We start from the raw sequence: 20,604 nt of genomic DNA, 5'->3' as shown, positions 1-20,604 counted from the left end.
TTGAATAAAAAAACTAGGGGCGCTGTCGGTGACAAAACCGGCGGATCTCGAGTAGGGGGTCCCGAACTGTGCGTCTAAGGCGGATGGTAACAGGAGGCAGGGGACACGATGTTTTACCCAGGTTCGGGCCCTCTTGATGGAGGTAAAACCCTACGTCCTGCTTGATTAATATTGATGATATGGGTAGTACAAGAGTAGATCTACCACGAGATCAGAGAGGCTAAACCCTAGAAGCTAGCCTATGGTATGATTGTATGTTGTAGTTGTTGCGTCCTACGGACTAAAACCCTCCGGTTTATATAGACACCGGAGAGGGTTAGGGTTACACAAGGTCGGTTACAAAGGAGGGGATATCCATATCCGTACTGCCTAGCTAGCCTTCCACGCCAAGTAGAGTCCCATCCGGACACGAGACGAAGTCTTCAATCTTGTATCTTCATAGCCCAATAGTCCGGCCAAAGGAAATAGTCCGGCTGCCCGGAGACCCCCTAATCCAGGACTCCCTCAGTAGCCCCTGAACCAAGCTTCAATGACGATGAGTCCGGCGCGCAGTGTTGTCTTCGGCATTGCAAGGCGGGTTCCTCCTCTGAATACATTACGGAAGAGTTTGAATACAAGGATAGTGTCCGACCCTGCAAAATAAGTTCCACATACCACCATAGAGAGAGAATAATGGCAACATGGCATTATGTCACGGCCCGGTGATTATTCGAACCGTTTCCTTTAACTCGGCCCACACATAACGCGAGGCAGTTTTTTGACACGTCTTGTCAAAGCAGAGATCGTGTCCCCTTATTACAGGATTCTCATCAATACGGGCATGGGTAACCCAACCGCACCATCGATTACGGTGCTTGGGGGATAAGCGAGTTTCACCAGGCTAGTGGGGGGCGCATAGTTCCGTCTGCCCATATAAAGGGATAAGGATTCACCTTTTCGTCCATGCCTTCTTCCTCCTTTGCTCATCCATTTTCGCACACTTGAGCTCTAGCACCCAAGTACGCACTTCCCACCTCAACCTTCCCCCACCATGTCCGGAGCGGGAGGCAGGTGGATGGTTTCCTCCGCCACGGAGGGAGACATCAAGAAGCTGAGGAGAGCCGGATACCTGCCCGACGACATCACGCACCGGCTCCCAGATGAGGGGCAGCTCATCCCCACCCCCAGGCCCCATGAGAGGGTAGTGTTCCTTACCCATTTCCTCCGTGGACTGGGATTACCTCTCCACCCATTCGTCCGGGGGCTCATGTTCTACTACGGCCTGGATTTCCACGATCTGGCCCCGAACTTCATCCTCAACATCTCGGCGTTTATCGTCGTGTGCGAGGCCTTCCTCCGCATCAAGCCCCACTTCGGATTATGGCTGAAGACCTTCAATGTCAAGCCGAAGGTTGTGGGCGGCCGCCAGGCGGAGTGCGGAGGCGCCATGGTGGGCAAGATGCCCAATGTTACATGGCTCGAGGGCTCCTTTGTGGAAACCATAAAGGGGTGGCAATCGGGGTGGTTCTACATCACCGAGCCACGTGACCCTGCATGGGCAGCGGCCCCCGAGTTCCGATCTGGCATCCCCACACAGCTCACCTCCTGGAAAGAGAAGGGCCTGTCCTGGGGTAGTTCGGGAGAGCTGACCGGACTCCAAACATGTATTCAAAACATGGTGAACAAGAAGCTCAAACTCGTCAACGTAGTCCAGGTCATGCTCCACCGCCGGATCCTCCCGTGCCAACAACGGGACTGCAACTTGTGGGAGTTCGACCCGGCGCAGCACCGAACTCTGAACAGGCTCTTCGACACAACTCATGAAGATGCCTGGAGGGTGCTGTTCAAAAGCGCCGAGGTCCCCCCTCCCATTACTGAGGATCGCGGATTCAGCGCGAAGCGCCAAGCCAGTGCGGTAAGCTGCTTTACCTTTCACAGGATACTTATTTCTTATAGATTGACTCCATGCGGGATCTAAACTCCCGTACCTTTGACAGGACTGCCAGGAAACAGCCGGACAGATCGACTGTCCGGCACCTTTGCCCGAAGGCCCAGCAGACGCGCTTCTGGCAAAGATGCTGACTCCGGCTCCTTATACGGTGCTGGAGAAGACCAAGAAGGCCAAGGGAACCCGAAAGAGTTCCCGACACCAGGCGTCATCGGACTCACCGTCCGAGGACTCTACGGCGCAATCCTCCCCCGAAGATGAGGAGGCAGAAGAGGATGCTCCCCCTCTAGACGGGGAGACAAGAAAAGGAAGGCCGCCCCAACTGGGGAGGCCGAAGGGTCCAAGAAGGGGAGAACTCTCCTTCCGGACTACTCTACCACCGCCGCCGACGGTGAAGACGAGTGGCTGCCCAGGGCCAAGCCCCTGGGGAAATCGTAAGTATTCGGATACCAGAGTAAGTCATAGTATTCCTTTGCCGCACTACCTCACCTAACGCCGAAATATGATTATGCAGGCCGCCCGGACGGCTCCCTGGGCTCGTCGGATATGGATAGCGATCCAGTCCCGACTGCCACCTCCCCTCATCCTGCGGACGATGCTGAGGTGCTGTCTCACGAGGCACCGGGTCGAGGGGATACAGTCCTGGAGGCGCCTCAAGGCGGCCTCCCGGACTCCGGGAGCCGAGGGGGCAAGGCCCCTGAGAGCTCCGAGTTCGGCCCTCAGCCGAACACCCGCGCTGGAACCTCCAGTGGTTCCGGGCTTGGGCAGGCGGCCTCCTTCTAAGAGGGGCAAGACGCCTGTGCCAGTGACCTCTGTCCATCCAGAGGCGCCGGACAATCTGCTGGAAGCGCTTCGCAGTGCTTCCATCGACGAGGAGCACCGTACTATTATGAGTGCGGTGGTCTAGAAGGTTCAGTCTGCCAAGAGCGGATTGACTGAAGCCTGTGCCAGCCTTCTAACAGGCTTTGAGGTAAGTGTTTTAGAATGTAGTAAAAATATTACCGCATAGACAGTAGCCCCTGATGCTCTGTTCGGTGTTCACAAAGAAAATCCGAACAGAGGATCAAATAATATCGCAGGAGTCTAATATAAGTATGTCAATATGCATATGCAGGCTTCGCTGCTGGCGTCTGCCGCACTTACTGCGGAGGTTGCCGTACTGAAGCAGGACCTTAGAGGGTCCCGAGACGAGTTCGGCCTTGCCAAGAGGCAGCTTGAGGAGAACAAGGGTAAGTAATACCATGTATGTAGATATGTATATATAAAAGAAGACGCGATTGCAAAATGACAGGATCATCGTGTATTTGCCAGGGGCCACGACCGAGGTGGCGACCCTGAAGCAAGCGCTAACCAAGGCCGAAGATAAACCGGCCAAGGAGCGCACCGAGCGGGAAAAACAAGAGGCTCGGGTGGGTGAGGTGCAGCAAGAGCTCCAGGCTCTTGTGACGAAGCACGAGGCGCTAGAGCTTGACTCGAAGACGCGAGAGTCTGAGCTTGCCGCGGCCCTCGAGAGCGCAAAGAGTGCCAAGGCCGAAGCCCAAAAGGCCCTCCAGGAGATCGACGCAATGAAGAAGATAGCGGCGGGTAAGGCATTCTATATGCAGAGCAGGCATGTGAAAGTAAATTACCGATTACTTACCCAAATTCGGAGCTCTCCAGGAGCATTCGCAGATTTGCCCCGCAGCGTGTCGGATGCCGCACAATTTTACCAGGCCGAGGAGGGAAGCTCAACGGAGAAGTTGTTCTGGTCTCAGTATACTGGGACCGAACACCCGATGCCTTTGAGCGACCAGCTAAAGCAGCTGGTCGAGCTGCACAAGGCGGCCGAACAGGCTATGAAGGGCCTTATAATCCGGGTGTGGCCTGGCGATGCCCTTCCGAACAGTTACTTCGGCCTGGTGAGGCGGCTTGTAGATGCCTGCCCACGGCTGGAGGTCGTCAAGCGGTCCATCTGCATCGAAGGTGCAGGCCGGGCTTTCGCCCGTGTGAAGGTGCAGTGGACCAAGCTAGACGCCGTGAAGCTGATCAAGGAAGGGTCGCCGCAGGGTAAGGAGCATCGCACCCCCCGAAATTTATTATGAGGGTGTCCTGAAGGGTGCCCGTCTTGTAGCGGACGAATGCTCCAAGGATGTAATATTTGAGTAAACTTGCTCGTGTGATCCTGTATGATGAAAACTTGTTTCATATTCGCTATGCAACACTTGTGTGAATTTAAAATATTACCTTCTGTTTGGCCGTTAATCCAATCTGAGAGATGGCTAGTCCTCAGCTTCTGCCCCCATGCCACGAGTGCTGGGGTGTTCGGGATAAACCTGAGCACTCTTGTTCCCATGTTTGGGTCCTTCGAGGGAGGTGCTCAGCACAACGAACAAGGCAACCAGACAAATAATGCTTTATCACTCTCACTTAGCCATAGAATTCTATAATTTTAAATTTCGGCGAAGCCCCTGGTATTCGGAAGGCCGAATTCGGGGCGCGATACACGCCTTTAAGCCAGACAGGGCCGGCCCCTCGCCCTAAGCGGCATAAGTCTTTAGGGACTCGAAAACCTCGCCGAACAGCGACCAGTCTCTCACCTTATCATGACAGTCAGTTTTAGCTTTCTCTACTGAGGTGCTAAGCCCGGCAGAACCGGGGCACAATCGCAGTAGTTCTCCTAGCGCTACCTTAGCCGATAGAGCGGAACGTAAGGTACCAAAACATAGGAGCCGGGCAAACCCAACATTTGACCAAAGACATGATTCGGAACTGATGTATATAATGCTATAAGTTCGGGGTGCCGCACTTGTGAAAGTGTTCGGACTTTTCACACCATATTGTGGGGTACGTAAGCCCCTGGTGTATTGGTCGTACCAAAGTGTACGGGTGCAAGGCGTCAGTAATGAACATATATATATACACACAAGAAGAATGCAACAAAAGTCGTAATGTTATGCCTTGTTTTAAAAAAAGGTGCGTTTAAAGCAGGATGATACAGATGGTGCGATAAGCAAAGAGTAGGACTATGTCCCTTCCAAGGGCAAGCTGAGGAATAGTATTAAATCAAATATTTCGCTCGTTATTGTAATCCACCTGGGAATTCCGTGGTGTGACGTAGATTTCTCCCTCCTTGGTTGCTGCATCATGTGTCCGGCAGTAGTGCTGCCGGACAGGGTTTCCAGAGATTTAAGGTCCTGAAAAAGAGAAAAATAACCAAACGGGAAGCCCCTAGTGTGGTTTAAGCCGCGTCTTGGGGCGTGCCGCAGTTGTGCCCCCCTCCCCACTTGTGCCCATGGTATTTTTAGTGCGTAATTGTGTACGCGTGGCACGAGTTTCGCCGTTCGGCTGGGACTGGGGTGGGGGCCGCATTGCTACACGAGCTCAGATTGCACCAGGCGGTCTAGTTGCCGATTGCTCTGAGCGCGCTTGAAGGTGTCCGGGTTTTGAAACGCCGAACTGGTGGATTGCCTTGAGAGGCTGCTTTGCGCTTCTGCTGTGAGGGCCGCGGTGTGCTCCTCCGTTCGGAGAGAGCGCTCTGTGTTTCCATTGACTGTAATAACCCCGCGAGGTCCTGGCATCTTGAGCTTGAGGTATGCATAATGCGGTACCGCATTGAATCTTGCAAATGCGGTTCGCCCGAGCAGTGCATGATAACCACTGCGGAATGGGACTATATCAAAGATTAACTCTTCGCTTCGGAAGTTATCCGGGGATCCGAAGACCACTTCCAGTGTAAGTGAGCCTGTGCAATGGGCCTCTACGCCTGGAATGACGCCTTTAAAGGTCATTTTTGTGGGTTTGATCCTTGAGGGATCTATACCCATTTTGCGCACTGTGTCCTGATAAAGCAGGTTCAGGCTGCTGCTGCCATCCATAAGGACTCGAGTGAGGTGAAATCCGTCAATGATTGGGTCTAGAACCAGTGCGGCGAATCCGCCATGACGGATACTAGTGGGATGGTCCCCGTGATCGAAAGTGATCGGATAGGAGGACCATGGGTTGAAGTTTGGGGCGACTGGCTCCAACGCATATACGTCCCTGAGCGCACGCTTCCGCTCCCTCTTGGGGATGTGGGTTGCGTATATCATGTTCACCGTCCGCACTTGTGGGGGAAACCTCTTCTGTCCTCCGGTGTGTGGCTGCCGGGGCTCCTCCTCGTCATCGCTATGTTGCCCATTGTCCTTGTTTTTGGCAATTAACTTGCCGACCTGCTTGAACACCCAACAATCCCTGTTGGTGTGATTGGCTGGCTTTTCTGGGGTGCCGTGTATTTGACACGAGCGATCGAGTATACGGTCCAAGCTGGACGGACCCGGCGTACTTTGTTTGAATGGCTTTTTCCGCTGACCGGGTTTAGAGCCTTTGAATCCGGCATTGACTGTCGTATCCTCGTTATTATCGCTGTTAATGCGGCACTTATGTTTGTTGCGACGTGACCTGCTATTGCCGTCCTTAGTATCCGAAATACCATGGTTCTTTGATATGTTATTACTGCGAGCCAGCCAGCTGTCTTCTCCCGCATAAAAGCGGGTCATGAGTGTCGTGAGGGCTTCCATAGATTTCGGCTTTTCCTGACCAAGGTGCCGGGCTAGCCATTCATCACGGATGTTGTGTTTGAAAGCCGCTAGGGCCTCTGCATCGGACAGTCGACAATTTGATTTTTCTTTGTTAGGAACCGAGTCCAGAATTGCCTGGCCGATTCTTCTGGCTGCTGAATTATGTGGCTCAAGTCTTCGGCATCTGGTGGCCGCACATAAGTGCCCTGAAAGTTGTCGAGGAATGCGGCTTCCAGATCTTCCCAATAGCTGATGGACTCAGCTGGCAAGCTATTAAGCCAATGCCGCGCTGGTCCCTTGAGCTTTAGTGGGAGGTATTTGATGGTGTGTAAGTCATCACCGCGGGCCATGTGGATGTGGAGGAGGAAATCCTCGATCCATACTGCGGGATCTGTTGTGCCGTCGTATGATTCAATATTTACATGTTTGAAACCTTCTGGGATTTGATGATCCATTACTTCGTCTGTGAAGCATAAGGGGTGTGCGGCGCCTCTGTATTGGGCTATATCGTGACGCAGCTCGAATGGGTCTTGCCCGCTATGTTCGGCCCGGCCGGATTTACTTTTACTGTATCCGGCATGACGTTTATCGTCTCGCATAGTGGTGCGCCCCCGTGATCCGTAGATCGATCTTGCATGCTTTGATTTGTCCTCCAATATGTCTCGTAGGTCTGGCGTATCTCCCATGCCTTTTTATTTGAATGGCATCGGGGTGCAGGCTGGGTTTTTGGCTGGAATGCCTCTCTATCGCGGCCACGAGGTGGCCGATCAGCCGCGTCATACGCTTCTTCCTCCAGCCGAGGTAGCAACCTGCATTTTGGGTAACTCTTAGAGGGGCGCTCGAGTTTATATTCCTCGGCCGCGAGGACTTCAGTCCATCTATCAGCTAGCAGATCTTGATCAGCTTGAAGCTGCTGCTGCTTTTTCTTAAGGCTATTTGCCGTGGCTATAAGCCGGCGTTTGAAGCGCTCTTGTTCGACGGGATCCTCTGGCACGGCGAATTCGTCGTCGTCGAGGCTTGCCTCATCTTCGGAGGGGGGTATGTAATTATCATCTTCCGCCTTTCCATCTGCCGCTCTCTCAGGAGGGCAGGCTCCTCCATCCTCCTGCTCTAAATCTTACTGGAGGGGATTGTTGTTGTCTTCGGCACTATCCGGAGTGTTATTATCTCCTGTGCCAGTATCACCACTTTTGCTTTGGCGGGACTTAGAGCGGCGCCGCTGACGTCGGCGCTTGGGTTGCTTCTTGGAGGGGTCATCCTCCGCTATCTCGTCGCCATTGCCTTCTTTGGGTGTATCCACCATGTATATATCGTATGATGAGGTGGTTGTCCAGTGCCCTGTGGGCAGTGGTTCCTCTTCGTCTCCCGCATCGTCGTCCATACCGTCGATGTCTTCGGAGTCGAAGTCGAGCATGTAGGTTAAGTCATCGACAGTGACTACTAAGTGGGTGGTGGGTTGGCCGCGAATTTCTTCGTCGTCCGCATCCCAGTCCTGCCGGACATAGTTCGGCCAGGATCCTCCTGACAAGTAGAGAGACCTTAATGAGTTCAATATGTCGCCGAAGGGTGAGTGCTGAAAAATATCTGCGGAGGTAAACTCCATGATCGGCGCCCAATCGGATTCGATAGGAACGGGCGCAGGCGGCTCGGAGTCCGTGGCCGGAGAAGGATCCGGTAGTTTAACAACACGGCTCTCGTGCAAGGTAAGGTCGATGTTTGGCTCGATCGCCGCTGAGGGTAAGGCCTCCGTGGCGTGGTCCATCCACCCGTCCATGGATGGCGCAACTGGATCCGAATTGAGGGTCGGAGCGGCTGCGTGTGCGATATCCTGGACACTGTCCGATGGTAGAGCTAAATCGTACTCATCGTGACCGTGTAACGCACAAGGCAGAGGCTCGAATCCGTCGAAGATCAAGTCTCCGCGGATATCGGCCGTGTAGTTTAAGCTTCCAAACCTGGCCTGGTGGCCAGGGGCATAACTTTCAACCTGCTCCAGATGGCCAAGTGAATTGGCCCACAGTGCAAAGCCACCGAACACGAAGATCTTCCCGGGAGAAAAGTCTCACCCTGAACTGCATCGCTATTGATGATAGTAGGAGCCATCAAGCCTAACGACGACGACACAGAGGAACTCTCAATGAAAGCACCAATGTCGGTGTCAAAACCGGCGGATCTCGGGTAGGGGGTCGCGAACTGTGCGTCTAAGGCGGATGGTAACAGGAGGCAGGGGACACGATGTTTTACCCAGGTTCGGGCCCTCTTGATGGAGGTAAACCCTACGTCCTGCTTGATTAATATTGATGATATGGGTAGTATAAGAGTAGATCTACCACGAGGTCAGAGAGGCTAAACCCTAGAAGCTAGCCTATGGTACGATTGTATGTTGTAGTTGTTGTGTCCTACGGACTAAAACCCTCCGGTTTATATAGACACCGGAGAGGGTTAGGGTTACACAAGGTCGGTTACAAAGGAGGGGATATCCATATCCATACTGCCTAGCTTGCCTTCCACGCCAAGTAGAGTCCCATCCGGACACGAGACGAAGTCTTCAATCTTGTATCTTCATAGTCCAACAGTCCGGCCAAAGGAAATAGTCTGACTGTCCGGAGACCCCCTAATCCAGAACTCCCTCAGACGCCCAACCCCGCACATGGGTCGGCTCAAAAGCGTGTAGGGGTGTGCATTTGTTGTCTGGATGGTATAGGAGGTCTCTCGGGCATGCCCATGTCTCGCTTGACACGAGACGTAGGGCGGCCTCGTCTGAAGGCGACCGTGGGATGGGTTGGCCCAGGCGCGCACGACGCCACAGACCACAGGCCACAACCTCCTTTTTTGTTTTTTCTCATTTTTTACTTTTGTTTATACTTCCAAATATTATAAATATATATATTACAAGAAACACTTTACAAAAACATTTGGAAAAAAATCAAACATTTGGCAAATATTAAATGTGTACAGGAAAAATGTTTCTCATCTATTTGAAAAATGTATAAAAAATAGACAATGTGTACGAAAATTTTGATCATGTATTATAAAAATATTAATCAAGCATCTGAACGAAATATTAATCAAGTATTTGAAAATATTAATAAAGCATTTCAAAAAATGTTAAATGTGTATATAAAAAACATTTATCATGTATACAAAACAATATAAATGTGTGTGACAAAAGTTAATCATGTATGTAAAAAATGTCAATAAAGCATTTGAAGAATGTTAATCAAGTATTTGAAAATTTCCAAACACACATTTCAAAAAAGTTAAATGTGTATAGAAAATATGTTTTCCATGTATACGAAAAAGTATACAAAAAATACATAATGTGTATGAAAAGAATGTTGATCATGTATTTTGAACATGTCAAACATGTATATAAAATGATATATGTATTTAAAATATTAAAAGTGAATTAAAATATAATGTGTTGAACATTTTGTTAATGGCAGTAAAGAAAATTCACACACAATTCACATTTTGCATACACATTAGAAACATTTATATATACATGTTTACATTTTTAATTACAAAATTAAATTTCTAAAAAATATATGTTTATTGGAGTCTACTTTTATTTACTGTACATTGGATATATTTTATACCTCAAAAACATTTTTATACACATTTCATATTTTAAAAATACATGATTAACATTTTTTCATGTAAACAAAAAGAAAACAAAGAAATCCATCAAAAATAAGAAACAAACAAAGGAAATCAAAAGATAAAAGAAAAACAAAGAAAACCACTGCAAAAAGAATGGAAGACATCAAAAACTGAGAAAGAAATAAAGAAAATAAAAAAGCCATTGAAAATAATAAAGATACAAAAAGAAATCTGAAGGAAAAAAGGAACAAAAAAAGGAAAAAAGACCAAAGACAAATGCTGAAGAAACAAAGAAAATTGAAGTATAACAAAGGAAGAAGAAAAACCAATTGATGAAATAAAGAAAACTGAAGTACAACGAAGGAAAAAACCAAAGAGAACCAATAAAAAACAAAAGGACGAAAAAAAAACAGAAACAACCAAAAAGGGAAGAGGAAAGAAAAACTACAGCAAACGAGCGAAGAGCCAGGGCTGGCCTGTAACGGTGGCATGCAGGAAGAATTTCAGGCGAGAGAAAATTCTATATCGCATGAAGCGAGATATAAGCTCCCGCGAGGTCTCTGGTACTGCTACGTGTCGCTGGTTATAAGCGATACACGAAACATACTTACAACTCATACTCATACTCCGTACCAAGTTTCTCTGTTTTTGAAGACTGTATAATCAAAGTCGCTCATATACATAAGTATACACTTATTTCTATAAATACATATAATTTACCTCATAAGCATCTTCGAGAGACTAAACAAACACATCATCTTAAGATTGATCAAGTCGGTCACAGACGCCTTCGTCGTCGACCAAAACGTCTTCTCCGATGGACAGGGGATACCACTATTCTCCTAACCACCCAACCACGGATTGATTTGCACAATTTGTATCTAGTCGACCAACCTAGTAGGATATAGCTCGACAATAATTTTTCCACCTGATTTCTGCTAAGGTTTTCTCGATAGATTTTTTCATTTGGTATATATAAATATATTATTTTTTTTAGTCCCTTAAGAAAAGGTAATATGAACATTTTGTCATGAAATTTTCCAAAGAAAAAACATTGGTACATTTTAAAAAAATTGTTCATCGTGTACTTAAAATGTTTGCTATGCATGTAGATTATCAACGTTATTTAAAGAATGCTGGTCTATTAAAAATGTTCAATGTGTATTTACAAAAAAATTGCCATATATTAAACATATTTGTTTTCAATGTGTATTTGAATAATTCAACGTATATTTAAAAAAATTCTGAATATATTTACAAGATATTCAATGTGTATTAAAAATATTCATGTATAAAAAGGATGTTCTTGTATTTTTATTTTTATTACATTTCTTACAGAAAAGCAAGAGGAAAAAGAAATTGGAAAAGAAAAAAGAACTAGAAAATGAATAATGAAATAAAAATGAAAAACTACACGAAATAAGTACAATAATAGATGAAAGTAATTATTCTAAACATAAAACATACTCCATTCGTTCCAAAGTAAGCGTCTCAACTTTGTATTTTTTTTGGGAGAGAGGGAGTAATAGGAAAGAAATGATAAAAAAAGGCCCGATATTTTTAACACAATACAATCACAATTGCTCACATACATGCACATACACACACTATATGAACTCACACACGCATACCCTATCCATGTGAGTACATCCGACATACTGAGCTGACAGAACATCTTAAGATTGACGAATTTACCACAGTCGTCTCGTAGTCGACGAGAACGTATCATCTTGCTGAACGAACATCACCGAAAAGTTTGAAATAAATCTAGTAAATGGATTGGTTCTATCACAAAGAACCGTTATTCTCGTTTCACCAAAAAAGTAATTTAAAAAAACCTGATTTTTTGCGATGTATGGTTGCGGCACGTTCTAATTTGGACGTAGCCGGCGCCCGTCTCCGCATCCTTTGGCTCGTCCCCCGATCGGGTAGAGCGTGCGCGTGACACGGCGCGGCGGTGACACGAAATTCCTCCGTTTTCCGGAAGCGGAACAGACCGCCGCGCATAAGAAACAAACCACCCCACCGACCGTTGCCTCTCCGGGAGGTGGCGCTGCGGCGCACGGCGAGAAAAGCGACCAAATCCCCCTCAGTCTCAGAAAAAGCATCCGAGAAAAGCAGAAGCCAGGCGATCGAGTGAGGACCGAGGAGCCAAAATCCAAAAGCCTCCGCATCGCACGGGAGCCGAGGCCGATCGATGGCACGACGGAAGCCGCCGGCGCAGCATGGAGCCCGGAGCGAGGACGGCCAAGCCCAGTCGACGGCGCCGCCGCTGAAGCGGGGGCCGTGGACGGCGGAGGAGGACGAGGTGCTGGCGCGGTTCGTGGCGCGGGAGGGGGAGGGGCGGTGGCGCACGCTGCCGCGGCGGGCGGGCCTGCTGCGCTGCGGCAAGAGCTGCCGCCTGCGGTGGATGAACTACCTCCGGCCGGACATCAAGCGCGGCCCCATCGCCGAGGACGAGGAGGACCTCATCCTCCGCCTCCACCGCGTCCTCGGCAACCGGTGCGTGCACGTGACCTACTTCCTGAAATGCGTCTACGCAGATGATAGACTTATGGATGTCGCGGTGCACGCAGGTGGTCGCTGATCGCCGGGAGGCTGCCGGGGCGCACGGACAACGAGATCAAGAACTACTGGAACTCGCACCTCAGCAAGAAGCTCGTCGCCCAGGGCCTCGACCCGCGGACGCACATGCCGCTCGCCGCTGCTCCCGGCAAGACGGCAGCTCCTACCGACAAGACGACGGCGGCGCCGACGGTCAGACCGCCGCAACCTCTGCCCCCGCCAGCGCTTGTGCTGCCGACCTCGTCTGCCGCTGGAACTGGACGCGACGGCCGTGACAACCCAGGCGACGGAGGCAATGACGACCTCGCCGCGGCGATGAGCGTCGACGCCCATGACTTCGAAGGTTTCGGTGATCAGCTTCTCGCCGACTACGCTGCTTCCCGCGGAGTCTTCAACGACGTGATGGGGTGTCCAATGGTGGACGACGACACCTTCACCTCGTTCCTCGATTCCTTGATGAATGAGCGCCAGTTGGCTGCTGATCACAAGGTTGGCGCTATCTAGCTGATGCAGATTTACAATGCACTGTAGTAATCGCGAATCAGCTGACTAGCGAAATAAGTTGATTGATGATGGGCAGATAGTACAAACTGCGTACACATGAATTGCTTAATGTGATGAAGGGGTCTGGTGACGTTTGTTTGTGACTTTGTGTGATGAATATCAGTACTACGAGGATGTAATGTAATGTATGGATTGCACAGACATAAGATTTGTAGAAGGTGCGAATTAATCAATGTGTTCACCTGCTACTCATGTGGCCTGCTGGCGAGTGCCGACCGAGTGGCCAAAATAGAGCAGGTGCAGCTCATAAGCCTGCAGGTCCATCCGTCTACATATGGTCGAGAGAGACTCGAGACGCGTACTACAGCTCATCTTTGTGACAACGCGTGCCTCCGTTGCATTTTGCCATACCCGTGGGGTGGCCTGTCCGAATTGATTCTGATGTCGACTGAATTCAGGAAAGGAATACCCCGGATCTTTCTTCTCAGGGTTCACCAGAGATTCAGATTGACCGTGCAACTCAATGCGGGTACGCATGATAGATATATCAGCGTGTACATACATGTGCAAGCAAAGAAAAACCCAAATAATAAGTGTCATACGTATGGCACGAAGTAACAAAGGATTCACACATACACAAAGGAAACACCGACTGTTCATGCCGGGCGCATGCACAGACCGTATGTGAAATGTGAGTATCACAACAGGACAATGTGAACATGAACAAAGAATCCAGGAATACAAACCGGAACGCACATCGTAATAAATAAATTACCAACAGAGAAGAAGATTTTACCTTTTAATTGAGCAGCATGCAGGCCATCCATCCATCCATCCATGCTCCTGGGAAAAGGCTTCAAGTTGCGTGGCTGTTACTTCCCCAGCAAACTGGTTTAGCAAGAGGAGCGTAGAGGCATCGGCACTGTACGTGAGGAGCTCCGGCGCTATATAGCAAGGGGGGCGTCTGCGAATTTACACACCGTTGCGACCGGCCGTCGTCCAAATGGACTGTCAGGTTGGAACCAACAAACAAAATTCGGGCGGGCTACTTTATTCTTCTTCTTTCTGCGGGGAGGCTACTTTATTCTCTCCTGTGTTACAATTAAACGAAACTATTTGATTTGACGCGTGAAATTATAGTAGTACATGGGATTGACCGGTAGCTGCAAAGTTTGTGATTTTCCAAACGGATAGACGTATTATCTGAACTACGATTGACCTTGACAGTTGACACAGCTGAAGTCTGAAGCACCCGAAAGTACGCCTTCGCAGGGCGTTGACGTAGACATAAGGCTTCCCGTCTTCAGGGAGCTGGTTACGTAGAGCTTTCGTTCCGCTTTCAGCGCCTAGACCGGTCCCTTTGTCCGGTGGAGTGCCGCGCGCGGCGAGGGGCTGTGGGAGGAGATGGCCTTCGCCTCGTCGCTAGTGGCGCCGCTGCCCCCGCCGCCTCCTGCCGCGAGGGCGGGGTGGAGGCGCGCGAGGGCGGCCCCTCGGCGGCTCGTCCTGGCGGTATCCAGCCGAGGCGGCGGCTCGGCCCCGGCCCCGCCGACGTTCGACCGGCTGCGGGAGCAGCTCCTCCAACTCCACGCCGAAGCCGACCTCACCCAATCCAAAGGTATACTAACTCCTCAACTCCATCGCCATGGCTGCGTTCTTCTTCAGGAAACTGGGATGCTGAGTCCGTAGCAGGAGCTTGTGTATTTCATTCTACATATTTGTGCTACTCTAAATTACGGACAATGATTGCGATTCCAAAGATTGCAGTATGTCTCGCTAATCTCTATTACTACATACTATGTTCGGGTCTAGGGATCGTAAAAGCGAGTTTGAGTCCGGCGCTCTGTGGATAGGGGCACACCATAGTTGTTGCACTGCACTAGTGCACATTTTATTTCTAGAAACTCACTGCACCAAGTGCACAACATCCTTTTTACTGACTGTGTTTTTTTTTTCTTGTAGCAAATAGTGCTCGGGTGAGGCTTGTGCGGTTGACCGAGGCCGCTGAGAATCTTAAGAAGAGAGCCGTGGTCAGTGTTCGGATGGGCAGAGAGAATGAGGCAGTGGAATTACTTGTGCAGAAGAAGAAGTTGACCAATGCTTTGGAGAACATAAAGGAGCGCATTGAGCTGCTTGACAAGCTTTCCGCAAAGATTAGTGAGGTGATGACATGTTCTTTCTATCATCATGTGATATATATATGATATTTTTTGGTTCTTAACATTGATTTTTTTTAACTTGTACCAAAACCCCATGATACTTTGCCGAGTCATACTTAATTAGACAATGTCACACTGTTCTTGTGATCATTCTGCTGATTACATCACTTACGAATTTTACAAGCTTTTCCTTCAAATAACAACTAACACATAAATGACATCTCACATAAACCATTCCCACTCAGGAAATTTTCTCCAAATTTCATCCGTCTATATATCTGAAACATTGTTTGTTGTATCCAGGTTATTTCGGTGAAGCAGAATATGTTAATTGAACACGCGTTGCGTCCAGGGACGACTAATGTTGAGGACTCCAATGACCATATAAGGGTGTTCTCCGGTAAAATTGATGATCGGGTGGATGAGACTAGTGATTCAAACTTGGCTGGCCACTCCAAGAGAAGTGAACTTCAGATGGCTGATAGCTTCACATTCTCCAAGGATCACGACCCAACAAACATCATGGATGATCATTCTGCATATGATGATTTTGTGCAGCATATTGATTCACAGCTGAGTTCATTACAATGTGAAATTGATCACTACACCAGTTCCCAATTAGCAAAAGAGTTGGACACTCAGCAGTCTATAAATGACAAGTTGCACAAATTGTCAACCATATTGAAGCTTATAACTGAAACTAGAGAAAGGTTAGTCTTGAAGGAGGTGTACGAAAAGTCACAAATGCACTAATATATGTTCTGTATCTGGCTTTTCTTGGCATCCCCAAACCGAATATGCTTGAGCTTCATTACAGAAACTAACTTTTCCAGGATTGCGAAGATTTCGGATAACACAGTAAGTGAGAGTGGATCTGATGGCTTGAGATGATGGCAAACTACAAAACATTGAATTCATCATGTCAAGCTCTGTCTCTTTCTTTGGTAAGTTGTCCCATTGCTTTAATTACACTGCACAAAACTCGTACTATCCAGTTCTTCCCTGTATCCTTAATTACATATCCATACAATCCGGGTGAGAAAATATGTAAAGAAACCCTGAAGTTGTTGCTATGACCAACCATATTACAAGAAATACGGCTCCAAGTTCAATTGTATACGACAATGTACGACTCCAAGATCAACAGTGATAGACAGTGTTTCTTCTACTTGTAATATGGAAGGGTATTAAATAGGTCACGTGTACATGTTCAGATGATATCTATCATTGAAGTATGATATATTTCTCATAATACATACTCATAAGTTTCCAATTATGTCAGCAAGAGCAACATTTCCACATTTTGCAAGGCCTAGCTGATCAAACTGGTCTGAGATCATCGTGACATCTTTCTCGTCGATCTTCCCCATCTCTTTCAGCTTGTAGATCATAAAGTCTGATTTGCTGTTGCATATGGAGAAGGCAATCACACGTTAATCACATGTGAAGTAGCTTGCTTGAACGTAAAAGGCATAGTTGCCCTGTAAGACATAGTAACATACTTTTAAATTAATTTAATGAGAAGAAAGATGTAGAGGTTGTGACGAACTGATGAAAAGTAACTTCCATGTAAGTTTTTGAGGTGTCAATGCATATCACAAGTATATTTATTGTTTCCTTGCGTGTTTGGTAAAAGACTAAAAGGAATGAGAAATTATTAGCTCTTTGTCGTGCAAGAAGAAAGATCATATCATCAGATAAATTTAATTTCCAGATAAGGAAATAATATGATGTAATCATTGGATACGAGATAAGCAGCAGAGTAGAAGCGCATGTTAAGTACAAAATTCCTTGACATGGTAATTGATGGAAAATTTACAATACCTTACAGCTGCATCGTTATCAAGGTCTGCAGCAAGCGGCTCATTGTCCATTTTCTTCTGGAGGATCCATTTTGTAGTTCGTCGGTTCCTTCTGTCCATCCTTAGATCCGTTAGGAACAAGAATGCCTTGCCAACTGCCAACGTGCTCACCAACAGACACACAGTCGCGGAGAGCCTTCCAGCTGTAGTTGAGAAGCCATAATCCCCATATCCAACTGTTGTCACAGAAATGACTGATAAATAGAAGCTGTCAATCCAATTTAGGCCCTCCACCTCATGTACTATGATTGTACAAATTGAGATAGTCCCTGCAACAACGCCTAGTGCAAGTAGTACTTTCATCTTCCCTCTTGACCTTTTCTTTTCAGCATCGATCATGTATGTGTCAAATACCCTGTTCAGCTTATTGTCATCCATTGTGCTAAGTAGGACTGTTCTCTGCTTGTCTAGCACATTTGTCAACAGTCCATTTAGCATAATGTCAACAAAGCGAACACCTATTAGTAGAAACAAGCATGTGAACACCTTTGTGAAGGTAGTGCAAGGGACTATGTCACCATACCCAATGGTGCACAAGCTTATGATGGTGAAGTACAGGGCATCCACTAACTTAAACGTGGATTTCCCCTTGAAGCCTTCAACATTTGTCATGTACACCGTGACTCCTATTGAGATGTATAGGATGACACTAACAATAGCTTGCCTTGTAATTGATGGTGTGTATTGTGCAGAAGGGCTTTGCTTGCCAAGCTCATGTGCACAGGGAGCTTCTTTGATTGATGTGAATATAGAAGGTGAAGAATGCACCCGCTGTAAAGTCGGCGTGGATACTATATTGGTGTTTTCATTAGTGGCTGGAGGATGATTGAGAGTACTGAGGCTAGCTTTGACATTAGTGTCTGGATGAAAGGAAGGTGCACACCTGTTTGGGACATCGCATGATTTGCTTCTGTCTTGCTTGGAGGAAGAATACTTCTGATTACGCTGGAATAGAGGCAGCAGAGGCTCCTCCATGGAAGACATATTTGAGCTAGGATTCATGAGCTTGCAGTTCTCAGGTTGGGGTATCATCACTTTATATACATGGTGGTTCTGCTGAGATCTAGACAATGGAAGCGGTAACCATCAGACAGTCAACCAGGGATGTACACTTCCCTGGTGTTTCTGAGGTGAAAAGATCTTGAAGCATATCATTCTTATTTATTCCAGCATTTAAATCATGTAGTTTCTAGTATCTTGCATAGTTGTTGATACAAGAGGCAACTGATGAAAGGGACAGAAAGGGTGGGCATATTCGTTCCTTCTTATCTGACACTTTCTTTTGATATCAGAAACTAAATTACTAGGTTCATCTCCAAAATTAAAACGGATTTGCTATACTGTGAATTCCCACCTCTTGCTCTCCTTTCTTTGCGGGGGATTCTCACTTCTATCCTTTAGTAACACTGCAAACTTTATGCTGAGCGATTTTGGATTTGTAGTGCATCATTCTGTATGCTCCGGTTAAGGGTGATCTTCGTGTTCCCTGTGTTGTTGCAGGAGTAACCATGCACTGGCTCGCCACTTGCTGCACGTGCGCTAATTAGGTTCTCCAACATTAAATTTCGTGTTACATTTTTGTGCAGGTGCCAAGTTGACAATGGCTTATCAACCTTCTGATCTTGCAAGTTGGTCCTCCGCTCTCTGGGGTGATCCGTCGGAATTAAGGCAGTGCCATATTCTGCAGGACTCCGTTCTGCAACTGGAGTGTGGACATGTCAATTTCTTGTGGTGCTCAGATCTTGTTGTCGGTGAGGGAGGTACGATTGCGCCGCCTAAAAGCTTCTCGAGCTGAAGGAACTTGGTTCCGGGTCATCTATGTCTCTTCGAGTGGTCGGTGTCTGTACGGATCATACGATCTGGACAGAAGGCTGTAGGCAAAACTGTACGACTTCGTGCAGATTTTACCGAAGACTGGAAGATTTAGAGGTCCCAACTCCGAAGCAAGCAGTCGAGCTTCTGACATAAATGTACATAATGAGACTGCGCCATGAATATCTTTATCCTGTATCCAGAGTTTGTGGCCACATCACTCATTTTATAGGCTCCTGTGTAAAAGTTGGTGCCGAGAAATTAGTTTTCCTGAATAAAAAGTTAAAAGCGTTATACTTACTATAAGGATGAACATATATGCTTGTGTTAGCCTGGACAAGACTTCCAACTATTTTTTCCCCTTTCAGATTATATCATGAGGTTCGACCCAAATGATAAAACATGTAAAAATTGTGCGACCAAACAGAATTATCATTGGACCCTCCAAACCCAGCCCATGTGAGACTTTGGCGCTTGTATGCGTGAGGCATGTTGGATATGACATGCCGGACCCACCCCAAGGCCCTCCAAATTTACCAAACCAAACTCTCTCTCTCTCTCTCTCTCTCTCTCTTTCTCTCTCGATCGATCGAGCGCGACTGTCCTTCCTTTCCCGTGTCTGCACTGTCACACTTCTCCACCCCTTACTCCACATTCGTGTCGCTGACCTCCTCCTTCGCCCTAGCCATCAACACGCTCTCCATTGTCTGCCTGCGACATGGAGAATGGCTCTACGGAGTCCGTCGGGGTCCCTCCCGTCGTGAACAAGGTGGACCGTCGCCCAGAATGTTTACCACCACCATCAAATTGAGAAAAAAAAAACATTCACTTTGTCCCATTATTGGGTGGTGTTGAATGGGAAATCGAAGTGCACCCTCTATGGAGATCTCAAGAACCCCGCCAAGAAGATGAAGAACAACAATGGCTCAAGCTCTCATCAATCCATTGGATCAGATGACGATGATGATTCAAGTGGAGGGGCAGATGGACAAGGGATCATTCCAAATAAGAATAGACACATGGGAAGAAGTGGCAGGAGGATAGGCTCACGCGTGACGGCACGACAAGTAAAATGTCCGCCACATGGACGAACATCTTTTCCAATAAGGGGGAGACATTGGTGAAAATGGAGGAGCAAATAGAGGAGAAGGAGGAGAGGTACAGACTCTTCTTGGATGTGCAAAGAGAGATGATGGAGTTCAACCGGGAGAGGGTGCGGGAGAGGTTGAGCATTGAGAGGGAGGGAATAGACATGGAGAAGCAAGAGAAAAGGAAAAATGGGAGCTTGAAAAGGCAAAGTCATTGAAGACAATTGAGATTGAGAAAGAGATGGTGAGGCTTGCCAGGGTCACAGAGGAGTCGATGATCATGTTGCATGACACTAGTTTCTTGGATGAAGAAAGCAAGAGGCGGTTCCTCAACAAAAAGGAGATCAAGAGCGCAACAACGGAGGCGGTCGATTCATTTGTTTATCACCTATGTATGAAATGTTTAATTTTATTTTGGTTTGTGTTTTTTTTCAAGAGTACGCCAATTGCGTGCCTTACTTTTATAGAAGAGAGCATAATATGTTACAAGAGTATTAGGCGAGGTGCGAACAACCACGTCTAAAAACATACTCCACACTAACAAATGGAAAC

At 47.6% G+C, this 20,604-nt stretch overlaps 3 protein-coding genes across 4 annotated transcripts; 2 read left to right on the top strand and 1 right to left on the bottom strand.

Moving 5' to 3' along the window:
* Positions 1 to 11,992: 11,992 nt before the first annotated feature.
* LOC125544461 (transcription repressor MYB5-like) lies at positions 11,993 to 13,353 on the top strand. The gene is made up of 2 exons (XM_048708164.1): positions 11,993 to 12,567; positions 12,642 to 13,353. The coding sequence occupies exons 1-2, from the start codon at positions 12,263 to 12,265 to the stop codon at positions 13,132 to 13,134; spliced, it is 798 nt and encodes a 265-aa protein (XP_048564121.1). The 5' UTR covers positions 11,993 to 12,262; the 3' UTR covers positions 13,135 to 13,353.
* A 1,135-nt stretch (positions 13,354 to 14,488) lies between these two features.
* Positions 14,489 to 19,264, top strand: LOC125544460. 2 transcript variants are annotated; one of them, XM_048708161.1, is made up of 6 exons: positions 14,489 to 14,749; positions 15,094 to 15,293; positions 15,594 to 16,000; positions 16,124 to 16,234; positions 17,845 to 18,282; positions 18,739 to 19,264. In XM_048708161.1, the coding sequence occupies exons 1-4, from the start codon at positions 14,539 to 14,541 to the stop codon at positions 16,179 to 16,181; spliced, it is 876 nt and encodes a 291-aa protein (XP_048564118.1). In that variant the 5' UTR covers positions 14,489 to 14,538; the 3' UTR covers positions 16,182 to 16,234; positions 17,845 to 18,282; positions 18,739 to 19,264. The 2 variants fall into 2 exon arrangements, with proteins under 2 accessions (XP_048564118.1, XP_048564120.1); XM_048708163.1 differs by lacking the exon at positions 17,845 to 18,282.
* On the bottom strand, positions 16,241 to 18,184 carry LOC125544459 (two-pore potassium channel 2-like). Its single transcript, XM_048708160.1, has 2 exons — positions 17,115 to 18,184; positions 16,241 to 16,694 (listed from the first exon to the last, which is right to left on the bottom strand). Exons 1-2 carry the CDS (start codon positions 18,182 to 18,184, stop codon positions 16,550 to 16,552), a joined length of 1,215 nt encoding a protein of 404 aa, XP_048564117.1. The 3' UTR covers positions 16,241 to 16,549.
* Positions 19,265 to 20,604: the final 1,340 nt, after the last annotated feature.

This window comes from Triticum urartu, chromosome 3, assembly GCF_003073215.2.
Source record: "Triticum urartu cultivar G1812 chromosome 3, Tu2.1, whole genome shotgun sequence".
NCBI classification, from domain to species: domain Eukaryota; kingdom Viridiplantae; phylum Streptophyta; class Magnoliopsida; order Poales; family Poaceae; genus Triticum; species Triticum urartu.
The sequence above is the reverse complement of the archived record's forward strand: the minus strand, read 5'-3'. Positions and strand labels throughout refer to the sequence as shown.